Consider the following 18,229-nt stretch of genomic DNA (forward strand, 5'->3'; position numbering starts at 1 on the left):
GTAGAATGTTTCCTTTATTTTGGATATCTCTGTTTTAATATATATACTTCCAATTTATGATATATTTTAGTCTATTTCTTTCAAAAATAGCTTATATACCCAAGGTAAACTGGACAATTAAAACAATTGTTTAGATAAAATAGGGTTAAAACACTACTTTTAGCCTTAAATAATCAGATGACTTATTAAAAAGTGATTATGTGGCCTTAGATCATTTTGTTAACAATTTTAATATACTTTGATATTTTTGAAAGACCTGAAATATTTTAGTACGAAGAGAGATCATCTCTCTTTGTCTTCTATAAATATGAAAAGAAATATTTGTCTTCTTTGAGAGTAGTCCTTGAGTCATTGTCAATAGTGAAAATTAAACACAATACAAAGGCCACATCTGCTGTCCTCACCATTAGTCTTTGTCTCATATCTTTAGTGACTCTGATATTTCTGAATGAAGAGGGGCACATACATCCAAATATTTTTAGTGAAAAGCCCAAGTTATTTCTTTGGAAAGTTGTCTACAGTATATTTATTACAGACATTTCCCTTTGGTTTATTGTTGTTTGTGTATGGCTGTCATATGCTCCCCTAAAATTGCATTTTCATACGACTTTATACTATTTGGTAAAGATGATTCATTAATTATATAAATGTGATTTACTTTTATGTCTTTGCAAAGTTTCCTTATAAATATATTAAGTTAACTCTCTTTGACAGACCATATATCCCATTTTTGATGTTGAATATTGTCAACTACTGCTTCTGTATAGCACACAAGAATTAGGTGATCCTTAGAGTTAATGAATTTCATGACTTTAAAATCCATTGTGGTTCCACCCCCATGCATAGCTGTATAGATACTAAATATTCAAAGATAACTTACTGAAGCTTGTTCACAGAACTAGGCTTTCCCCTGATATGTCTCCCTCCCCCATGACCCCCCCCCCCCAAAAAAAACATCTGGAAGCATTATCCCAAAAGGTCTCCAGGATTTAAATAACAATATTTTTAAAACATTTAACACCACAATAGGGAATTTGTTGGCATGACACGAACAATACGGTTACTCCAGATGCTGTATTCAAACTGTATGGGCCCATTGAAAAAATAGATATAACCTATAAGAAAAAGACCAAAAAGAAAATTTCAGAGTTTGAAAATAATGTTTTACTCTAGCTACCTTTAAAACCCCAATCTGTTAGATTCACTTTTTTTTTTAACATTCCAGTGTTTATCTTTATAAATACTACTTATGCTTTAATATATTGTTTATAATTTAAAGAGGGGGAAAGGTATGAATGTCTCCAGCTCTCTTAAACTGTCACCTCGAATTAATTGCTGTATTGGCAGGAGTTCCAGTTTTGATGCTTGAATTATTGATATTGGTTATTTTTTGTAAGTTAGAGATAACATCCCTTTCCATAATTCAAGCAAAAAATCATTATATAACTATGATTATTGGTCTTCATATATAAATTACTCCCCACTCCACCCCTGATTTGAACTATACTTTTTGCATCTTAATATCTTTAAATTTAAGGTAGTGTTTAAGATTTGGCATCTTTTATTCATGGAATTAGCAGTCATTAAGTAAAATTCTCATTTATTCTAAGCATATTAATTTTTGTTTGCTGTCTGTGTAAGTAGTCACACAAGAATGAGTAATCCCTTAACTGCCAGACATTTATCAGCACATCTAAGTTCTGTGTAAAATTCCTTTATAAGGAAATTATTTCAAAGGGCTACAGAAGCCCTCCATTAAGGTCAGTGCAATGGAACTAGTTACCATTTTTCTCGAAGACAGCATCTACTTTATCACCAATTCCTGGGAAGTCCTCTTCTATTAGTCTGGGGTAGTCTTTATGCATCTTATGGTTAGTTTCATCATAGCTATTTAATAAGAAAAAGAAACTCTTGAGTAGGTCGTAGGTAAATTACTTTAGAAATAATACAATGGACATAATGGCAGCTTTCAAAATTGACAGAAGTTTCAAATTTTTAAGTCCATTTGAAACAACCAGTAGCTTTTTAAAATTAGGAATTATAATACTGAGTATATAGTGGATACCTGGTGAGGTATTTTGACTTGCCTAAAGACCATCTTTGTAAAGACAGTTATAAGCTCATTTCCATTTCAAAATTTGCATAGCTGTTATAAAAGTATATTATTAGGAAAGTGTTCTTAGAGTGAAATAAATATATGTTTATGCATTGAACAATTATCTGTTGAGCTCTATGTGTAAGACAACTTGCTAAGTGCAGTAACGGATGCCAAACTATTTAAGGTTCAATTTCTGCACTAAAAAGTTATAGAGGCATACAGTGGAAATAAAACTAGGAAGGGGAGCACAGCTTTCCCCTCTCATAACTTTATATTCCATACTCCTCTTCCCCTGCACATACTCACACCCTAGCCAACCAAACACACTCTGAAATTAACCTAAGAGAACAGCCTCCTGTGATGTAATATTCCTACTGTTACTGACGAAAGTTTTTTATATTTTTGAGGTATGTTTCAATAGATAAAAAGTAAGAACCACTGCACTATCAAGAAAGCTAAGACGTATACACACAAAACTGCAACACTAGGCAATAGGGGCTAAACATCATGAGACAGTAAACATGAGATGTCATGGGAGTTACATGAGAAGGGAGATAACTTTGAATGGGGTGATCAAGAAAGACTTTCAAGTTAACTTTAAACAATGGATAGAATTTCCAAAGAGAGAGATGTAGGGAAAGACCTCTAGCAAAGAAAATTTCATAAGGGAAGGTTATGGGGAGATAAAAGCACAGTGCATTTGAGATATGGTAAGCAATCCATCTTGACGGAGCCATAGACCTCATATAGGGTAAATGGACTGGAACACTAGTGCAGGTAGAACCTGGCAGTAATATTTAAAGTTGTAAGTGTCATTACCAGAAGTAAAGAAGTCAAAGGGTAAAGATGATATGTAAGAGTGTGTGTGTGTGTACACATGCATGCATGAGTGTATATATATATATATATATATATATATATATATATATATGGTGAGTGTGTATATATATGTGTGTGTGTATAGAGGGAGTAAAGTTACCATTTTAAAAATTTCAACTATTGTGTACCTATGAGATAATCATCCCTGAATATAGACGTGGATTTGGGCTCATAAATATTGCCAATGTCAATGCTGCCTTGAGCTCTACACGTGTTTTCGATATTCCTGTTCTACTTGTTCTTCAAAAGGAGCTGGCTTCACAAACTACAAGCCTAGCAGCTTCCTGGCCAACCTATCCAATGAATCAACAGATTAGAAATTGTAGCCTTCTCTCGCTCAGTCTTTTCCTGTACCTATTCTTGTGTCCTCTCTGGCCACAGAAGATGAAGCTCCATGTAAATTAGGAGAGGATGACAAGAAAGAGAATCCAGGAGAAAGATTACAAGGAATTAAGATGCCAAAATAAGAGAGAGAGTTGTGCCATGGTTGAAGTACAACAAACGCCTAAGAAAGAGAAGAGTGGCCCAGAAAGGGCAAGAATTATATGTGTATTTTCAAGAGCGCTTGAGACTTTTAAATACCTGTGTTAGGAGCTACCTGATGGAGCTGGCATGGAAGAGAAATGAATGACTGGTATGACGTTTAAAATACTGCATGAGATAATTTTAAGTAGCAAGAGATTTTCGAGACTCACTTTGCCTCTATGACACAAGATGATGGGTCAGTAAATATGGCTGCCATACCTCCAGACTTGGTTTCCGGAGAAGAAGAGCGTCTCCCCTGTATCCTCAAAGTGAACGGCCGCACTTATCTTTTTAACCTCTTTTGGGAATCCCAGTTCGGATATTTTTCTGGGATAACCTTCCAGAATATCATAACCATTAAGAGCCCAAAATTTTCTGCCTAGAATAAGTAAAAGAATTGTTTTATTATTCAAGGGAATCTATTAAAACTCACATAAGTAGATATTTAACAAAGAAAGACTCATTTTGCACATTTAGAAATAAATTAGTCAGTGTTTGTGGTCACCATGTTTATGAAACACAGAAATATGCACATTCTTCAAACAAACAAAAAAAAGGATTTAAGATGCCAGTTTCCTAACTGTAAGTATAGCCAACTAAATATCATGATTAGTTTGACAATTTGTTACCTCTGAATATTAAGTTTGGAACTGGGTGAAAAATACATTAAGATTTCTGTATGAATAAGCAGCACAGTAGGAATAGGAAATTAACTTGAAAACTCAAATTTTATACCAGTAGAAAATTATTTTCTTCTCTAAAAAGTGACTTCATTATAGCATTAATTATAATAGTCAAACAATAGAAACAATGTCAGTAAAATGCTATGTAGCCATTATAAATTATGATCATGAAGCTGGAATAGCAATTCGAGAACCTATGTCAAGGGAACAAGTAGAATATTAAAATGTATATATATTATGAATATAAATATTTAAAATACATATTTCATATGGTGAAAGACTAGAAAATAAAGTGAGAAAATAAAATAAGTTGACTTTTCAGAAGGGGAATTACAGATAATTTTTTTCAATTTTTCAAAATGTACATTGTTATAACATTTGCTTAGTAAATAATTTTTAAGAGGAAATAAGAGAAAAAAACTGACATGATTGGTATGAAATAAAGAGTGGATATGATAAGTAATAACGTAGACTTTTTACTTGTCAAATTTGGGGACACTTGGTAGAAAGGTTTCAGGTGCTTTCTGGTTCCCATTTTGTTATACTTGATTCTTAATTTAGGTGTATTTTTGACAACGATCATTTTATTAAGTCTCTGGTAGCATCAAGTTCATCACTGCCTGCTCTGGACATGTGGGAGGTCTCACTGGTGGAAAGATTACCTCTAAAGATGAAGATAAGGTCATGGGAAGGGTGCTCATATGCAGCATCAATACGGTTGGGAAGTTCTGGCCAAAAGGATTTTGTTAAAAACAGCTCTGCGTCAACCTGCTGAGGATGCAGACGCCAGAAGAATCTAACACAAAAGTAAAAATGCAGAGTTTGCCATCATTTTTTCAAGTGCAATATGTCTATCCTGCTAGCCACCTGCCTCCACATCAATACAGGTAAGTTAGACACAACCATTCCCTAGCATCCGTGAAGGGGAAAGATTTCCACTTCCCTTAAGTGCCAGTTAAACAAGCTGTTGCTATCTTAACTCTATCCTATAGTATTGAAGTCTAAAATCTCACAGAGCCTTTGTGAAGGCTCCAAGTCATTTGTGGGCTGGGACCATGCTTTGTTCAATTTTGCATATCTTGCAAGTGGCAAGCAAATGTGCCAGGCACTGTGCTGGGCTCTGTAAAGAAAACATGAGTGACACAAACTATGCTCCCAAGATCTCATGGCCTGGGGAAACTGATATATGAGAAAATACTGGAGCACAATGAAATTAGAGCTATAGTAGAGGAGGTAGGAATGCTATAGGATCACAGATGAGGGAACAATTAATTCATTGAATAGATGAACAAATGAACAAGTAAGGATATTAAAACAATATCAAAATTAAAAATTAGTATTTCATTTTTCATCACCTATAGATTTAGGTTGTACAGTGCTTCCTCTCTTAAATTCCAATATATGTTACCATAACCAAAGTTTTTCCATATCAAAAGGAATTCATGTGGAATTATGAGTAACAGCTTACTAATATGGTAATTGATTTCAATAACTGCGTTTTTAAATAAATAAATTGTATTTTTATATTTACTTTGTAAATATGTCTTTATAAGAAAAACTACAACCAAAGATGTAAAAGGAAGCTATACAATGCCAAGATTATCCATTGAAAAGTAAAACATTTATCCATCAGTTATTTATTTCCTCTCATATATGTAAATAAACTACCCAAAGTTCTATTATTTTCACTAACTTCACCTTTCTTTGGAAGTTTGACCACATGTTTTGGCAATTCGAAGACATGGCTTCACAAATGTTTGTTACATGCAGGTTTTATAAAATAATATGAAGAGTACCTGTCTTTAAAGATCATTGTTTCTCCTCGGAGACTGGTAATGGCATCAAGGGATAAGGAAGGATCACATTTGTCTGGCGTTTTGGGATGTTTAGGGTTGGGGTCTTCATCTCCTGGACCTGCAGTCATGAAATGAGTGAAGGAAGTTACTGAGGATGACCTGATTCTGCCAATGGAGAGCAGAAAGGTCAGTAAGTCCTGCCACCCTTACATAATGCTCCAAAGAACCTGTAATCCTACTTTCTTCCTCCATGGTTACCAAGTTCTTGCCTACGGGACTTCTCCTTCTGTTTTCATCTTTCAAGACCCTTGAGAATCACCTCAGCTACAAATTTAGCTTTCTTGAGGTTGGTGATAGAAATGGGGTAGGAGGGAAGAAAAGACTTTGAGGAAATTTTCCCCATGCTTTGCACAACCTATTGACAGACTTCTACTGAGAAACACGTTCCTCTCAAAGTCATTTCTGGTGGCATGCTATCTCTGTGGGAGCCCTCATTTGGGCTCTTTCTCTTGCCTATTTTATCAGCTGTCAGCATCAGCTCATGTCGCTTTATCAGTTGACCACATCATAGCTGCATCTCAGTGAAAAGCTAGGTCTTCAGCCACTCTGGTATGACTGGCCACATGTTGGGAAATGTTCCACCAGCTCACATGAGTGCAGAAGAGGTGCAGTACATAAAATAATTCTAAACTTATTTTTCTTTAAATAGGTCCTATTAGTTCTATCATTAAGTTCCTCAGTCAAGATATTGTAGAAATAGTAAAAGTTGCAAAATTCTTGCCTGTGCCTACACTAGCTGCTGTAGTAGATTTAAATCCAGAAGGGAAAATAATAGGTTGGGGTAGCCTGAGCTAGTTTTCTGAGCTCTGTGTTCTAGAAGTGTTTACACTGATGACTGTGTACTGTGGTTTTACTTCCATTTATGGTAGGTACTTTTGCTTGTTTGGGTTGAAGTTTAATTATTTTGTAAATATTATTGAAAATTTGGAAGAAAAAAAAAGGAACAGATTCTTACAAATGGCCACTGTAGATGCTGGTTAAAAACTAACACAGGCCACTTGAATGGTTTCTACTGTGGCAAACAGCAGTAGTTGAAAGAATACTCAGATTTTGTAAAAGCTGGTTAAAATCTCACTTTCTCCCTTTATAAGCTGGGTGAAAGCTATCCCAAAAGCTGTGTTACTATCCAGCTGTGTTTCACCCAGCTGTGCTGCTATCGATACACTATTTAAACTCTACAGGCTTAGTTTCTTCATTGGTTAAATGGTGAATAAAATATTTCCCTTTCTGATGTCAGAGGTATTGTGAGGGTATCAAATGTACCTTGCAATGTATAAAATACAAACATGAGGAGTTACATTCTGCAAAAACTTTGGAGAATGGAATATTTTCTACTTGAGCAGGTAGTTTGATTTGGAAAGAAAAAATGAGCGTGTTTCCCCAGGTTTTAATAACAAAACCAGGACAGCAATATTGGTAATGGTAAATTCACTAATAATTTAGAAAATAAATGTATATATCTCTTCTGCTGTTAAACTGGTAAATTAATAGTTACCATACAGAGACTGGATCCCTTGTACATCATCATCAGGAAGCATAAAGTGGCTTTTGCCAGTGTAGGTATATATGGGAAACATGAGTGCCCCTGGGTCCTTGGAGTGGTCAAGACCTAAGGAATGGCCAAACTCATGGGCAGCAACAAGAAACAAGTTGTAGCCTATAAGAAAACAAAGAAACTGAGAAAAAAAAGTCCTCCAATGACCAATTCACAGAATAAATATTATTTTCCTCATCTATCTGGTATGTCACCATTTCTCTTTCTTGGCTATTTAACTCACATTTTAAAGTTAATATTCAGTGGCTTAAGGGAAGATTTAAAACATTGATTTAATCATTATAAATAATTTGGTGCTGTCTTTGATTATAGCTGCCTACACAGAGTACCAACACATTGATTAGTAATCAAAAAAGATTTATTGTGAAGACACTAGTAATCCTGGTTTGCTCTTTGTTTTCTCATGTCAGATGAGGAAAGTAGACAGTGATGACTTTAACTGGAAACTCATGGGAAAAATATAGGGTGATACATATCTACGGTACTGCCTAGAACATCATCTAAATAGGAGGCATCATCCAAAGGTATAATGACCAAGCATAGAGGATGCATTAAACAGGATCTCCAGGAATCTACTTGGGAGCAAATTCCAACCAAATGATCCTTTCCAGAATATCTCTAGACTCTAGAATTTAAAGAAACAGAAATTCTGGACGTGATTGGCCAACTTTCCTCTATTCTCGAAGACTACTATGTCAATGTATTTACATTATTTCCTCTAGTCACTCTTTCCACCAATTTTTGAGCCTCCTAATACTGGTAATTTAAATTGGAAAAAAATAATAAAATATTAAAAGAAAAAGAACACATGAAAGCTGGAGCCAGTGGTTTCAATTTGACCTTGAATACACTTTGCTATCATAGCCTATGCATGAAGAAAATGTATAACAAATTTAGTGAATTGTGCAGACCATAAGAGTGATCAAAGTTCATGATAATCTGAATGACAAGTAATTCTTCATTGAAATAACTAGCAGTGGGTACCATTCTTGGCCTTCAGCTGAAAAATTAATCCTGACTTGTGGATGTTTTCATTCATTTCACTTAAATATTTCAAACCCAGAATTTATGCAGGAACCAAAAACTGAAGCTTACTGTGACTATGTCTTAACAATACTATGTGTTGTTCTTTCCTCCTAAAATCATTCTTACCTGTGAAATATTCAGACCTTAAATATATAAATTCTCACCTTTCCTTCCAAAGACAGATTGGAGATGTAAGCATTGAGACATTGACTATTCAAGGCCCAGTTTTACTTCTTGGAAAAATAATTCTTTTTATTTAAATGAATAATAAAAAGTAGCTGTTTTTGAAGGCTACCCTCTAATTGTCACAACTAAGAGTCCATATAGCTCCAAAATTAAGTCCTAGTTGGGATAATCTGGCTTTTCTGCCTAAATTAACATTCCCAATTATTTTGAGCCTTGAAGATTCAACTACTGACTGAATTCACTCAACAGTTTCATTTTGCTCTTGTAAATACAATTTAATCTGTTTTGTCTCATGCTTTCTCAAGTAAGACACTATATTGATTTGTTAGAGTGGTATTTGTAAAATCAGTGATATAGACAAGTCTAAAGCAAGTAACATATAACAGAGAACAGAGATTTGACTGCACTTGTGCCATTAATATTTCTACAAGGAAAAAAAAATTCCAACTCACATCCAACTCATTTATGATCTACATATTTAGCCTTAATGGTTTTTAGATTTATATTTGTAATAAACTGTACTTCTTCAACATGTCAAAGGTAATCCACAATAACAATACCTTGGTTGACAGAAAGCATTCTGATCCTGTTTCAAAGTTAGCTAGTATCCCTTGAGCCACTAGACTTAGTAGATTTTGCTCATTTTTAATGTTTCATATTGGCTTATAGAAATGTCACTTGTAGAGACTAATAAGTGGAAGATTATCATACTTGTTAAACTTTTTTGGAAAATAGAATCAAATACCAAATATAATTTACAGTATGCTTAAACTTCTTATTAATGGGTTAATAATCTAATCTAATCTGATAATCATGAATTATATCTTTATAAGAAATACTACCTTTGGAACTACTTGTCCAGGTTTCATCATCATCAAAATGGGCATCTCCTCCATAATTTGGTCCAGGAGGAAAAGCGTGAGCCAATAGACCAGAGGGTCCATCAAATGGGTAGAAGTCACCATGCTCTATACACAAAAACAAGAGTTAAGACTCTAATTATATGAAGTAGTGCCTAGCACAGGTGCTTGGTGAATTTTTGTTGAATTCTGTAAAAATTAATGAATGACTGAAAGAAGGAATAAAAGAATGGAGCCAATTAAGGAGCAGAATATAAAAATTCTGCATCATTACCTTTAGTTCCAAAAGAGATCATGATATCCGCAGTGCCACTGTGAATTCTGGTAAAATTCAGAGGTGTCACATCAGACCAAACTTTGAAGGCTTTTTTGAATGCCTTTTCAACTTCAGAATGAGTCAAGTCAGGGGTATAATTCACAATTCTATTCAACAGAGAAAGTTTCAATCAAAATTTTGGAAGGTGAAAGCTATTTTAGAATATATTTTCTTGGAATACTGCTTTTCTACTCAAAATGCAATGGCTTCTCTAAAAGTTCTACTAAAGGTCCATTGTTCCCAAGAACTTATTAATTATGACGCCATAGAAAGACTATAAAATGAAGAATTCAATCAGATATTTGAGTATCTCCAAATATTTGACCATTTGACATCTTAAAGTATTTAGATGTTTAATAAAGCTTATACTGCATGCTAAAAGTTCTGTATCACTATAGCCTAAACAAATGAAATAGTTCTGTAAAGTTCATAGAGAATGAAACTCTCCATTTTTAGCACTGTTATAATAAATATGCCTGATTACTGCATCTGCAAATTTTCTTGAAACTACTTTTACTTCTATTTTGATTTCATATCTGAAAGAAATAAATTGAGATTTGCAATGACAAAAAATGCTGGGTTAATGTAACAATAATAGATGCTATGAGATATTCTCATCAACAGTATTAAAGTTATTCCTGGACCTAGTTAACTTCCAGTTTAATATCTAAGGCCTACGTAAAACAATGGGACCACACGTGTTCTGTCACCTGTAGCTTGTGCTGAAAATTAGACATCTGATATTACAAAATATAACATATATTAAAGAAAGATAGTCTATGATTTACCTGTAGGTTAAGTTCATTTTGGACCATTTGAGAGTTCGAGGAAAAACATTGTATTCACCCACATCAGGGACCCCACATCTTGGTTTTTTCATGATGTCTAAGGTGTTATCATCAAGTCTGCCAGTCACCTCTAAGCTGAAAAAAGACTGCATTTCTCTAAGCCTGTCAACCACAGAGCTTGCTGCCGTCTTCTTCAGGATTCCAGCAGGATTCAGAGGATAGTAGTATGATTTCAGGTAGTTCTAGGAAAGAGACCAAAATGATCCTCTTTTAAAAGAAAAGGACATTTATGAAATGTATCACACCATTGGGGTTGGCAAAATACTCTACCTCTGCAAACTGGAAGTCTTCCTCGGACAAATCGTCAGAATCTCCATCATTGGGAAGAGGCAGGGACCAACAGTGAGTCCAAGTCAAGAAGAGGAAGGCAGCCAGGACACCTGGGTGCATCTTGAATGGTTGTGCCTGGAGGCTGCTGCTTTTCCACAGGCAAGTACCTTTACTTTTATAGGCCTATGATGGTGAGTCATCATTTATGGACAAGTTTCAACTTTCTAGTCAGTTAAAGGTAAACATGTTTACATGGGGACTTTTTTTCCTCCCAAGAAGTGTGGTTTGTGGTAGAATTTGAGGGAAATATAAAATGAGGGCTTCTCTTATTTCAGCAGGGTCTCAAAAACCATCTGGCAAAATAACGGCCTCAGCATATTTATGGCTATTGTGGGAAGAGTAAAATTTTCACTTCACTTGGCAAAAATGTTTTTCCCTTTGTAGGAAAGTAGCTACTTCTACTTTTTCAGATAAGAATATCAAGATGGTACACTTACTTCCGTAAGAAGAAATCTAGTCTTGTTTCCAGAATGTTTATAACCTGGTGAGTTTTAAACTTCATTTTCTCCAGAGAACCTAAGAGGGAAATATTATATATACCTGAAGGCCACAGAAATGGACCAGAACAAAGCTTGGAGACTCATCACAGGATTGAGTGCAGCAGCTCGAATTTAAAAGCACTGGTGTGACCTCTCAACAAACATGGAGCCCTGCATGAATTCCCTACAGGTCCAGGCAGAGGTAGAAGAATGTATTAGAATACAGTATATTGGAGTACAGTATAATGGCTAACACATATTGAGGGATTATTGCATGCTAGACTTAAAAGGTATTACCTCATTTAATCCTTACAATAGTCTTATGAAGTAGGTATTGTAGGAAGGCTTGTTTTTCACTTTACGTATGAATAATCTGAGACACAGAGAAGTTAAATATTTGTTTAAGGTGATATGGTTAATAAATGCTACTACCAGCATTTGAATCCAGGCCAGTAAACTTCATGTTTTTGACCGCCATGGAATATGACCTCTACTCCATCCATTCTCAGATATTTTCTCAAAAACAGAGCTGCTTAGTGCCCACACCTCTGGGAGTGCTCAGGAAAACTAAGACTCTATGGCCATTTTCAAGTTTCTTGATTTGCACTTTTTATTTTGAATAATAGAAGTACCTTTGGTCTAACTCCAGAAAACTGTCCTTTAGGGGCCTCTAGTCTATTATTCCCTTTAGAACTTCACACATTTAATACCATAAAATCAGAATGCCATCTCTGGTCCCTTGCAGATGTAAATGGATAATATGGACCATTTTATAATATGGACCAGAAATATGGACCATGATCTTCAGATTGACTGAATGATTGAAAACGCAAGTTAATTTAAGTGATTGTCAGAGAGAAGTTTAGGTCAGAAAATACTAAGACAAACAGAGGAGCATGAAGACAGATTAAGGTGAGTAGGGAAGGGGTATCCCAACATGTGGGTAAAATGCTATAATCTAAATTAGCCAGTACCTCAGAGAAAACCAGAAAAACCTATCACATGTAAGCAATCACTTGAGGGAAACATTATGCTTTTATCCAAAATAGAGCCAAATAGATCCTTACAATAGATTATTTCCAATGAGTTCAATATTAGATTTGGGCTCAATCAGCAATGCAAAATAATAATTTGATTTAAGCCTCTTCCATGTATAACATTTAACTTTGAGATTAAGTGAAAATTATCCACAAATTTGATTCATCTATTAAGCTTACAAGAAATCGATTCATTAGAAAGCATTTGCTTTTACCAATAAATTTTTATAGTCTTTTAAGGTCACATTAGATAATAAAAAAGAAGTCCTTGAACAAGAAGTTTAAAAACAAGTGTCATTTTGTTTTATGTTTGAAAGTGGGTGAAAAGAATCAAATAGGCTAACTCTACTTATAGATCTTCATATATTTATAGAAATGTTACCACCTGAAACTAGAATTTTTTTAAAGCCCTTCTCATTATTAAATCAATGAATGCTGATTGGGCATCAACTATGCAGGATACTATGCTAGTCGCTATGAAGATGGAATGAAGGGTAAGATAAGAGCCTTTTACTTGCGGTGATTGCAATGTTATCTCCCCCATAAAGAAGGATTTTTAATGAACAATAAAAATAAATGTCACCATTTTCAACTTTCAAAATTATGCTTATGTCAAACCGCTTTAATATTTTATTAGTTTCTTGTTTCATTTAAGAATATAAACAGTGCAAAAGATAAAACACAGAAAGTTTAATGAGAACATGCTGTCACACATTTCACAATTTTCTCTAGTGGAATAAATAAAAATTCCTCAGAAGATTAAAGTAGAAATTGATTTCTTAGGAAAATCATCAGACTGCTCGACTGTAGGCTATTGTTCACGGAGGACTGATTTTACACAGTGATCAGGATGTGTCACACATGGAAATGTGTTGACAAACTGCTTGTCAACACAAGTCCTTATCTCAGGTTAATTATTAAAATGAAGGCCAGGCCTTCTGGTTATCACTGGTGATGTGGTTTGTGGTTTCAAATGACAACTTAAACACAAAGAGGCTGAACTGGTATATACAAATGATTCTAAGCAGCTTACGAATCACTGGGAAATTTGAAAACCTGTAGAACAAGCAAGCAAAACTGTAGACGAAATTAGATATGTGCAGGTGTGTGTATCTACTGCTGATTCAGATATAAGCAATGTGGGACTTTTTAAAACATATGTCATCATCAGTTTCTAAGTTCAAAACATCACCCAGAAGAGAACCTAAAATGTCTATGAACAACGCTTGAGTAAAGCACAGGGGTGTTCCTGATTAGAAATAATGAAATAATAGGAACAATGGGCCATTTGAGTTGGGTTAAAATTATGAAAATTCTGTAAATCAAAGAACCTTTATGATAAAAAATTTGGCTTCAGCTTAGAGCATTGTAAATTATCAGTGTTGACAACCACACTTAGTAGTATCTTTATTTTTCTAAAAGGCAAATGATTTGATTCTGTAACTGCATAAATGATTTTTTTAAACACTCTCTGATGGTTGCTTTGCTCTAGTCTCTGATTTTCTTTCATTCTGTACTTTTTTTTTGTCCATGACCCCATGAAATGGGCTCACGTGCTTTTAAAAAAAGAAAACTAAACTAGAATTTAAACACTTAATCATATTTACACCCTAGATTAAGGTGTAAGAGTGCCCCACCTAACCTACTTATGCACAATCATGACATAATCCACTATTTTAGATGCTGAAGCTACAAAGCAGAAGGTCAGCAATTTAGGAGGTCATTTACTTTTAACATTTGAATTGTATAGTCTTCAGAGATCCTGCATTCATACTGGGTTGATCCACAAAAAAAAATAAATAGAATCTGCAAGAAAAAATAAAAGTCTTTTCAGTTCTTACTCGAGTATGACATCTGAAAGTCAAGACACAATTTCCTGGGCTCTATTCCTAAATGAATTTTAATTTTTATTGTGTTTTGTTAAAAAGGGTGGTCACTGAATGTCCACCTCTGCCAGCTTTAACCAAATACTGTAAGAGAAAACAACCAGGAATAGAACACACATTCTAGCCCATCCATGCCCAAATGTCTCTGAAAAGGAAAAAAAACAGGGTTTGGCAGTGAATAATAGAAATGAAAACCAGCTTGAGAAACGGGGCCTGAGGTTTTAACAACAAGCAATTTCAGTGTATTTTAAAATCCCTAATATTTAAACAATGAATCAAAAAGTCTATTTTTAAAACAACCTAACCTCACCTTGCTACCTCAATTCACTAAAGTAGAAGTTGTTACATATTTTTAAGCAATAAATTTTCTGATTTAAAAAGTAAAATACAAAAAAGTAATAAACTTATTGCATAATGACTGGAAAATAGGGAGAAAACTAGAAGACAAAATCTACTGTAATACCCCAAGATTTTTTAGGTAACCCCATATATATATATAAAATTTAAGGATATATATATCCTTTAAATTGATTTATTTAGATGACAGTCAACTTTAAACGTTTTTAAAAACAGTACTTTCTAGAATAGAAAAACTTGCCAGGTTAGTCATACGTTGCATCTATTTTATTTTCAATTCTAGGAAAGTTATCTTTAATAAATTTGGGGTAGCCATCTTCCATAGTTTGCCTTTCTTGATTGAGTCTATTATAAAATTGAGAATGAACTAAAAATGCACAAAATGTATCTTAATAATGCTATACATTAAAGAGGTTAACATTTAAATTTTTTCTATATGCTCTAGTTAGTTAATTTCAGAAAAGTATAGACAGGAATTCACTGCAACCATGAACTACCAACAAAGGCTTCTACCTCAACCTGGCTGCTAAGATGATTTCATCCCTTCAGCACTGGTCTGCAAGTGAAAAAGGTGGTCATCCCAGTGTTAGGTTCATGGACAGCAGTATCAATCTCTTAGGTGTCTCCTGGAAATCCAAGCTCACTAATTCCCTTGGGACATTCATCTAGCACGACATGAAGGCCCTAAAGTTTTTTCTTGTTAATAACAATGAATCAAAGAAAGACCTTATTTTTGGTTGGAAAGTTATGACCAAGCAAGGGACATGTCTAAGGCTAAGAATGTAATAAACTGACTGAATATAAACTAAATTACAAAGAAATCCTTCTAAGTTATGGACTACAGGATGTGTGTTTGTTTCTTTTACCTCTCCAGGATCCAGTCATTAGCTAAGTCTGTGGAGCTCACATAGAGATGGAGAGCACAGGGCTTGGAATCAGTTACACCAACTGAAATCCCGACTCTGCCATTTATTAGCTCCCTAATCTCAGTGATACAACAGTGAACAAAACACATCAAAATCCTGGTCCTCATGAAGCGAACACTCTAGTAGAGAGAGAGAGAGAAAAGGAGAAAAATAGAGCAAGATAGAGAGTTGAGAGCTCAGGGAGGACTGTTGTAATTTATATATGGTGACAGGGAAGGGATCACTGAGGAAGTGAAATTTGAGAAAAGACCTGAGGGAAGGTCAGTGAAGGCATGAGCTATGGAACTGTCTGAGGAAGAATGCTCTTGGCAGAGAGAACAGCAAGTGCAGTAGCCCTGAGGTAAGAATGTGCTGGTATAATTGGGGAAAGCAGCAAGGAGACCAGTGTGGCTGGAGCAGAGTGAGGAGAAAAGTTACTCAATCTTAACTATACAAATGGGATCATCACAGTACCTGTGTTATAGGTTATATGAGGACTGAGGGCATTTGCAACAGCGCCTGGCACACAGGAAGCACCTGATATATATCATTAATTAACAATAACTAACCTACCTAGCACCCAGCAAACCCATTGTGCCAGGCACTCTTATAGGCATACAGGATATTGCATAAACAGTATTGACGAGAACTCTTAGATATTAGAAGGAGAAAGTAGACATTGTCAAAAAAAAAAAAAAAAGGCAATTTTATCTAGTTAGAAATATTATTAAGAATGTAAAATGAAGTGATGCTATAGAATGATTGGAGGCAGGGCTGGGGGGATGGACACTTTCACCTGAATGTCAAGGTAGGCCTCTCCAAGGAGATACACTTAAAACTGAGACCAGATGACAAGAGAGTCTCAGCCATGAAAATATCTGGGAGCAGAGTATTAGTCTAGGCAGAAGGAACTGCAAGCACAAAGGCACTAGCATGGAAGAAAGCGTCTGTTCAGGGAAAAGGAAAAACGTGTGCCAGACTGTAGCCAACAAGGAGAGTGGTGGGAAAAGCTGAACTGGGGAATTTGAAGACTGTCAACTTGGGGTGTTTCCCAGGTATTTCACTGATGTTAGGCCCCAAATTTGACTTACGTGTCCTTAAAGATATTTTTTTCTACTCGTAACTGCATAATAGCATCAAGTGTGAAGTCTAGATCACATTTCTCCGGAGTTTGCCCACCGAATGATCTCTTTCTTGGACCTAAAAGTAAGAAAATAATGACCCAACATGGTCCCTTGATTTTCTTCAGATTCTTTTCAAAAGTAAAATAACCTTAGCATTCTAGTTTTGATGTCTAGATTAAAATGAGATAGGAAAACATCTTCAGATCATATATTGTGGCTTATTCCTAATTCTTAGTCTCAAATACTGACCTGTTTTTCCGTGTGTCTGGGGGAAGGGCCACTGCTTAGCTTTAAGGTGAAGTTGATGTTCTTAACTTCCTATATTCAACCCTTCCTCTGCTAATTAGTACTTTTCCTGGGCCCTCTTGCCAAATGGCTTCTAGGTAGGGTCAGCCAAAGGGAGGCACTGGAGAGCAGGAGAAAAGCCAGTATTTCTTGTCCTCTCCTCTCTCTTCCTTGGGAAGAGTGGTGGCTGTCTCCAGTTCTCTGTAGACAGCCCCTCCCTCTGTGGTTCCAGCTCCTCCCAGGCAGCCCCACCATGCTTTCTAACTCCTCATCACTCAGGGTTCTGGGTTGGTCACATCATCTGCTCCCTGTGTCCCTCTAGCCCCAGGGGCTGGTAGAGGTTTTCGGTGTTGCTAATTTGTGGGTTGTTTCTGTTTCTCTTCTAATCTTGTTTTAATACCTAAAGTGATTTCTGGTTCCTGGTTGGATCCTGACCGATAAAGTTGACAATATAAGGATTAAAATGGGAAAACTGTAATACATTTTCCAGTCCCAATCAGCACTGACTTACTGTATCTTCTTGTATAGTTTAATGTATATCTTCATGTATAAATTATATATTTATTTTCAGATACAAGGATAATAATAGCTCCCTATTTTTAAATTTCACAGAGAGTGAGAAAATGAAATGAAAATTGTAGTTTGACAGCAAATGTAATAATTATTTTACCCGGTCCCCAAGACCTATAGGTAAGGAACATTTTCTTCTAGGTCTGACCAAAGACTGATGCCATGTCCTTCATTAATTAGATTCTATGTTAAGTTATATTTTAATTAGATTATGTATTTCAATTAATAAGTACCCCACCTTTAATAGAAATTTCTGGGTGTTTTTTTTTTCTTTTGGATACACCGCACGGCTTGCAGGATCTCAGTTCCCCTACCAGGGATTGAACCCGGGTCACGGTAGTGAAAGCCTAGAATCCTAACCCCTAGGCCACCAGGGAGCTCCCAGAAATTTCTTCTCATACAAAATTTGGAATGAAGTTAATAT

General features: G+C 35.3%; 1 protein-coding gene across 1 annotated transcript; it reads right to left on the minus strand.

The window, feature by feature from the left end:
* Positions 1 to 978: 978 nt before the first annotated feature.
* On the minus strand, positions 979 to 11,232 carry MMP13 (matrix metallopeptidase 13). The gene is made up of 10 exons (XM_057553021.1): positions 11,103 to 11,232; positions 10,773 to 11,014; positions 9,943 to 10,091; positions 9,651 to 9,776; positions 7,537 to 7,698; positions 5,982 to 6,099; positions 4,848 to 4,981; positions 3,722 to 3,881; positions 1,784 to 1,887; positions 979 to 1,115 (listed from the first exon to the last, which is right to left on the minus strand). Exons 1-10 carry the CDS (start codon positions 11,220 to 11,222, stop codon positions 1,015 to 1,017), a joined length of 1,416 nt encoding a protein of 471 aa, XP_057409004.1. The 5' UTR covers positions 11,223 to 11,232; the 3' UTR covers positions 979 to 1,014.
* Between the last annotated feature and the right edge of the window lie 6,997 nt (positions 11,233 to 18,229).

Source organism: Balaenoptera acutorostrata, chromosome 9, assembly GCF_949987535.1.
Source record: "Balaenoptera acutorostrata chromosome 9, mBalAcu1.1, whole genome shotgun sequence".
NCBI classification, from domain to species: domain Eukaryota; kingdom Metazoa; phylum Chordata; class Mammalia; order Artiodactyla; family Balaenopteridae; genus Balaenoptera; species Balaenoptera acutorostrata.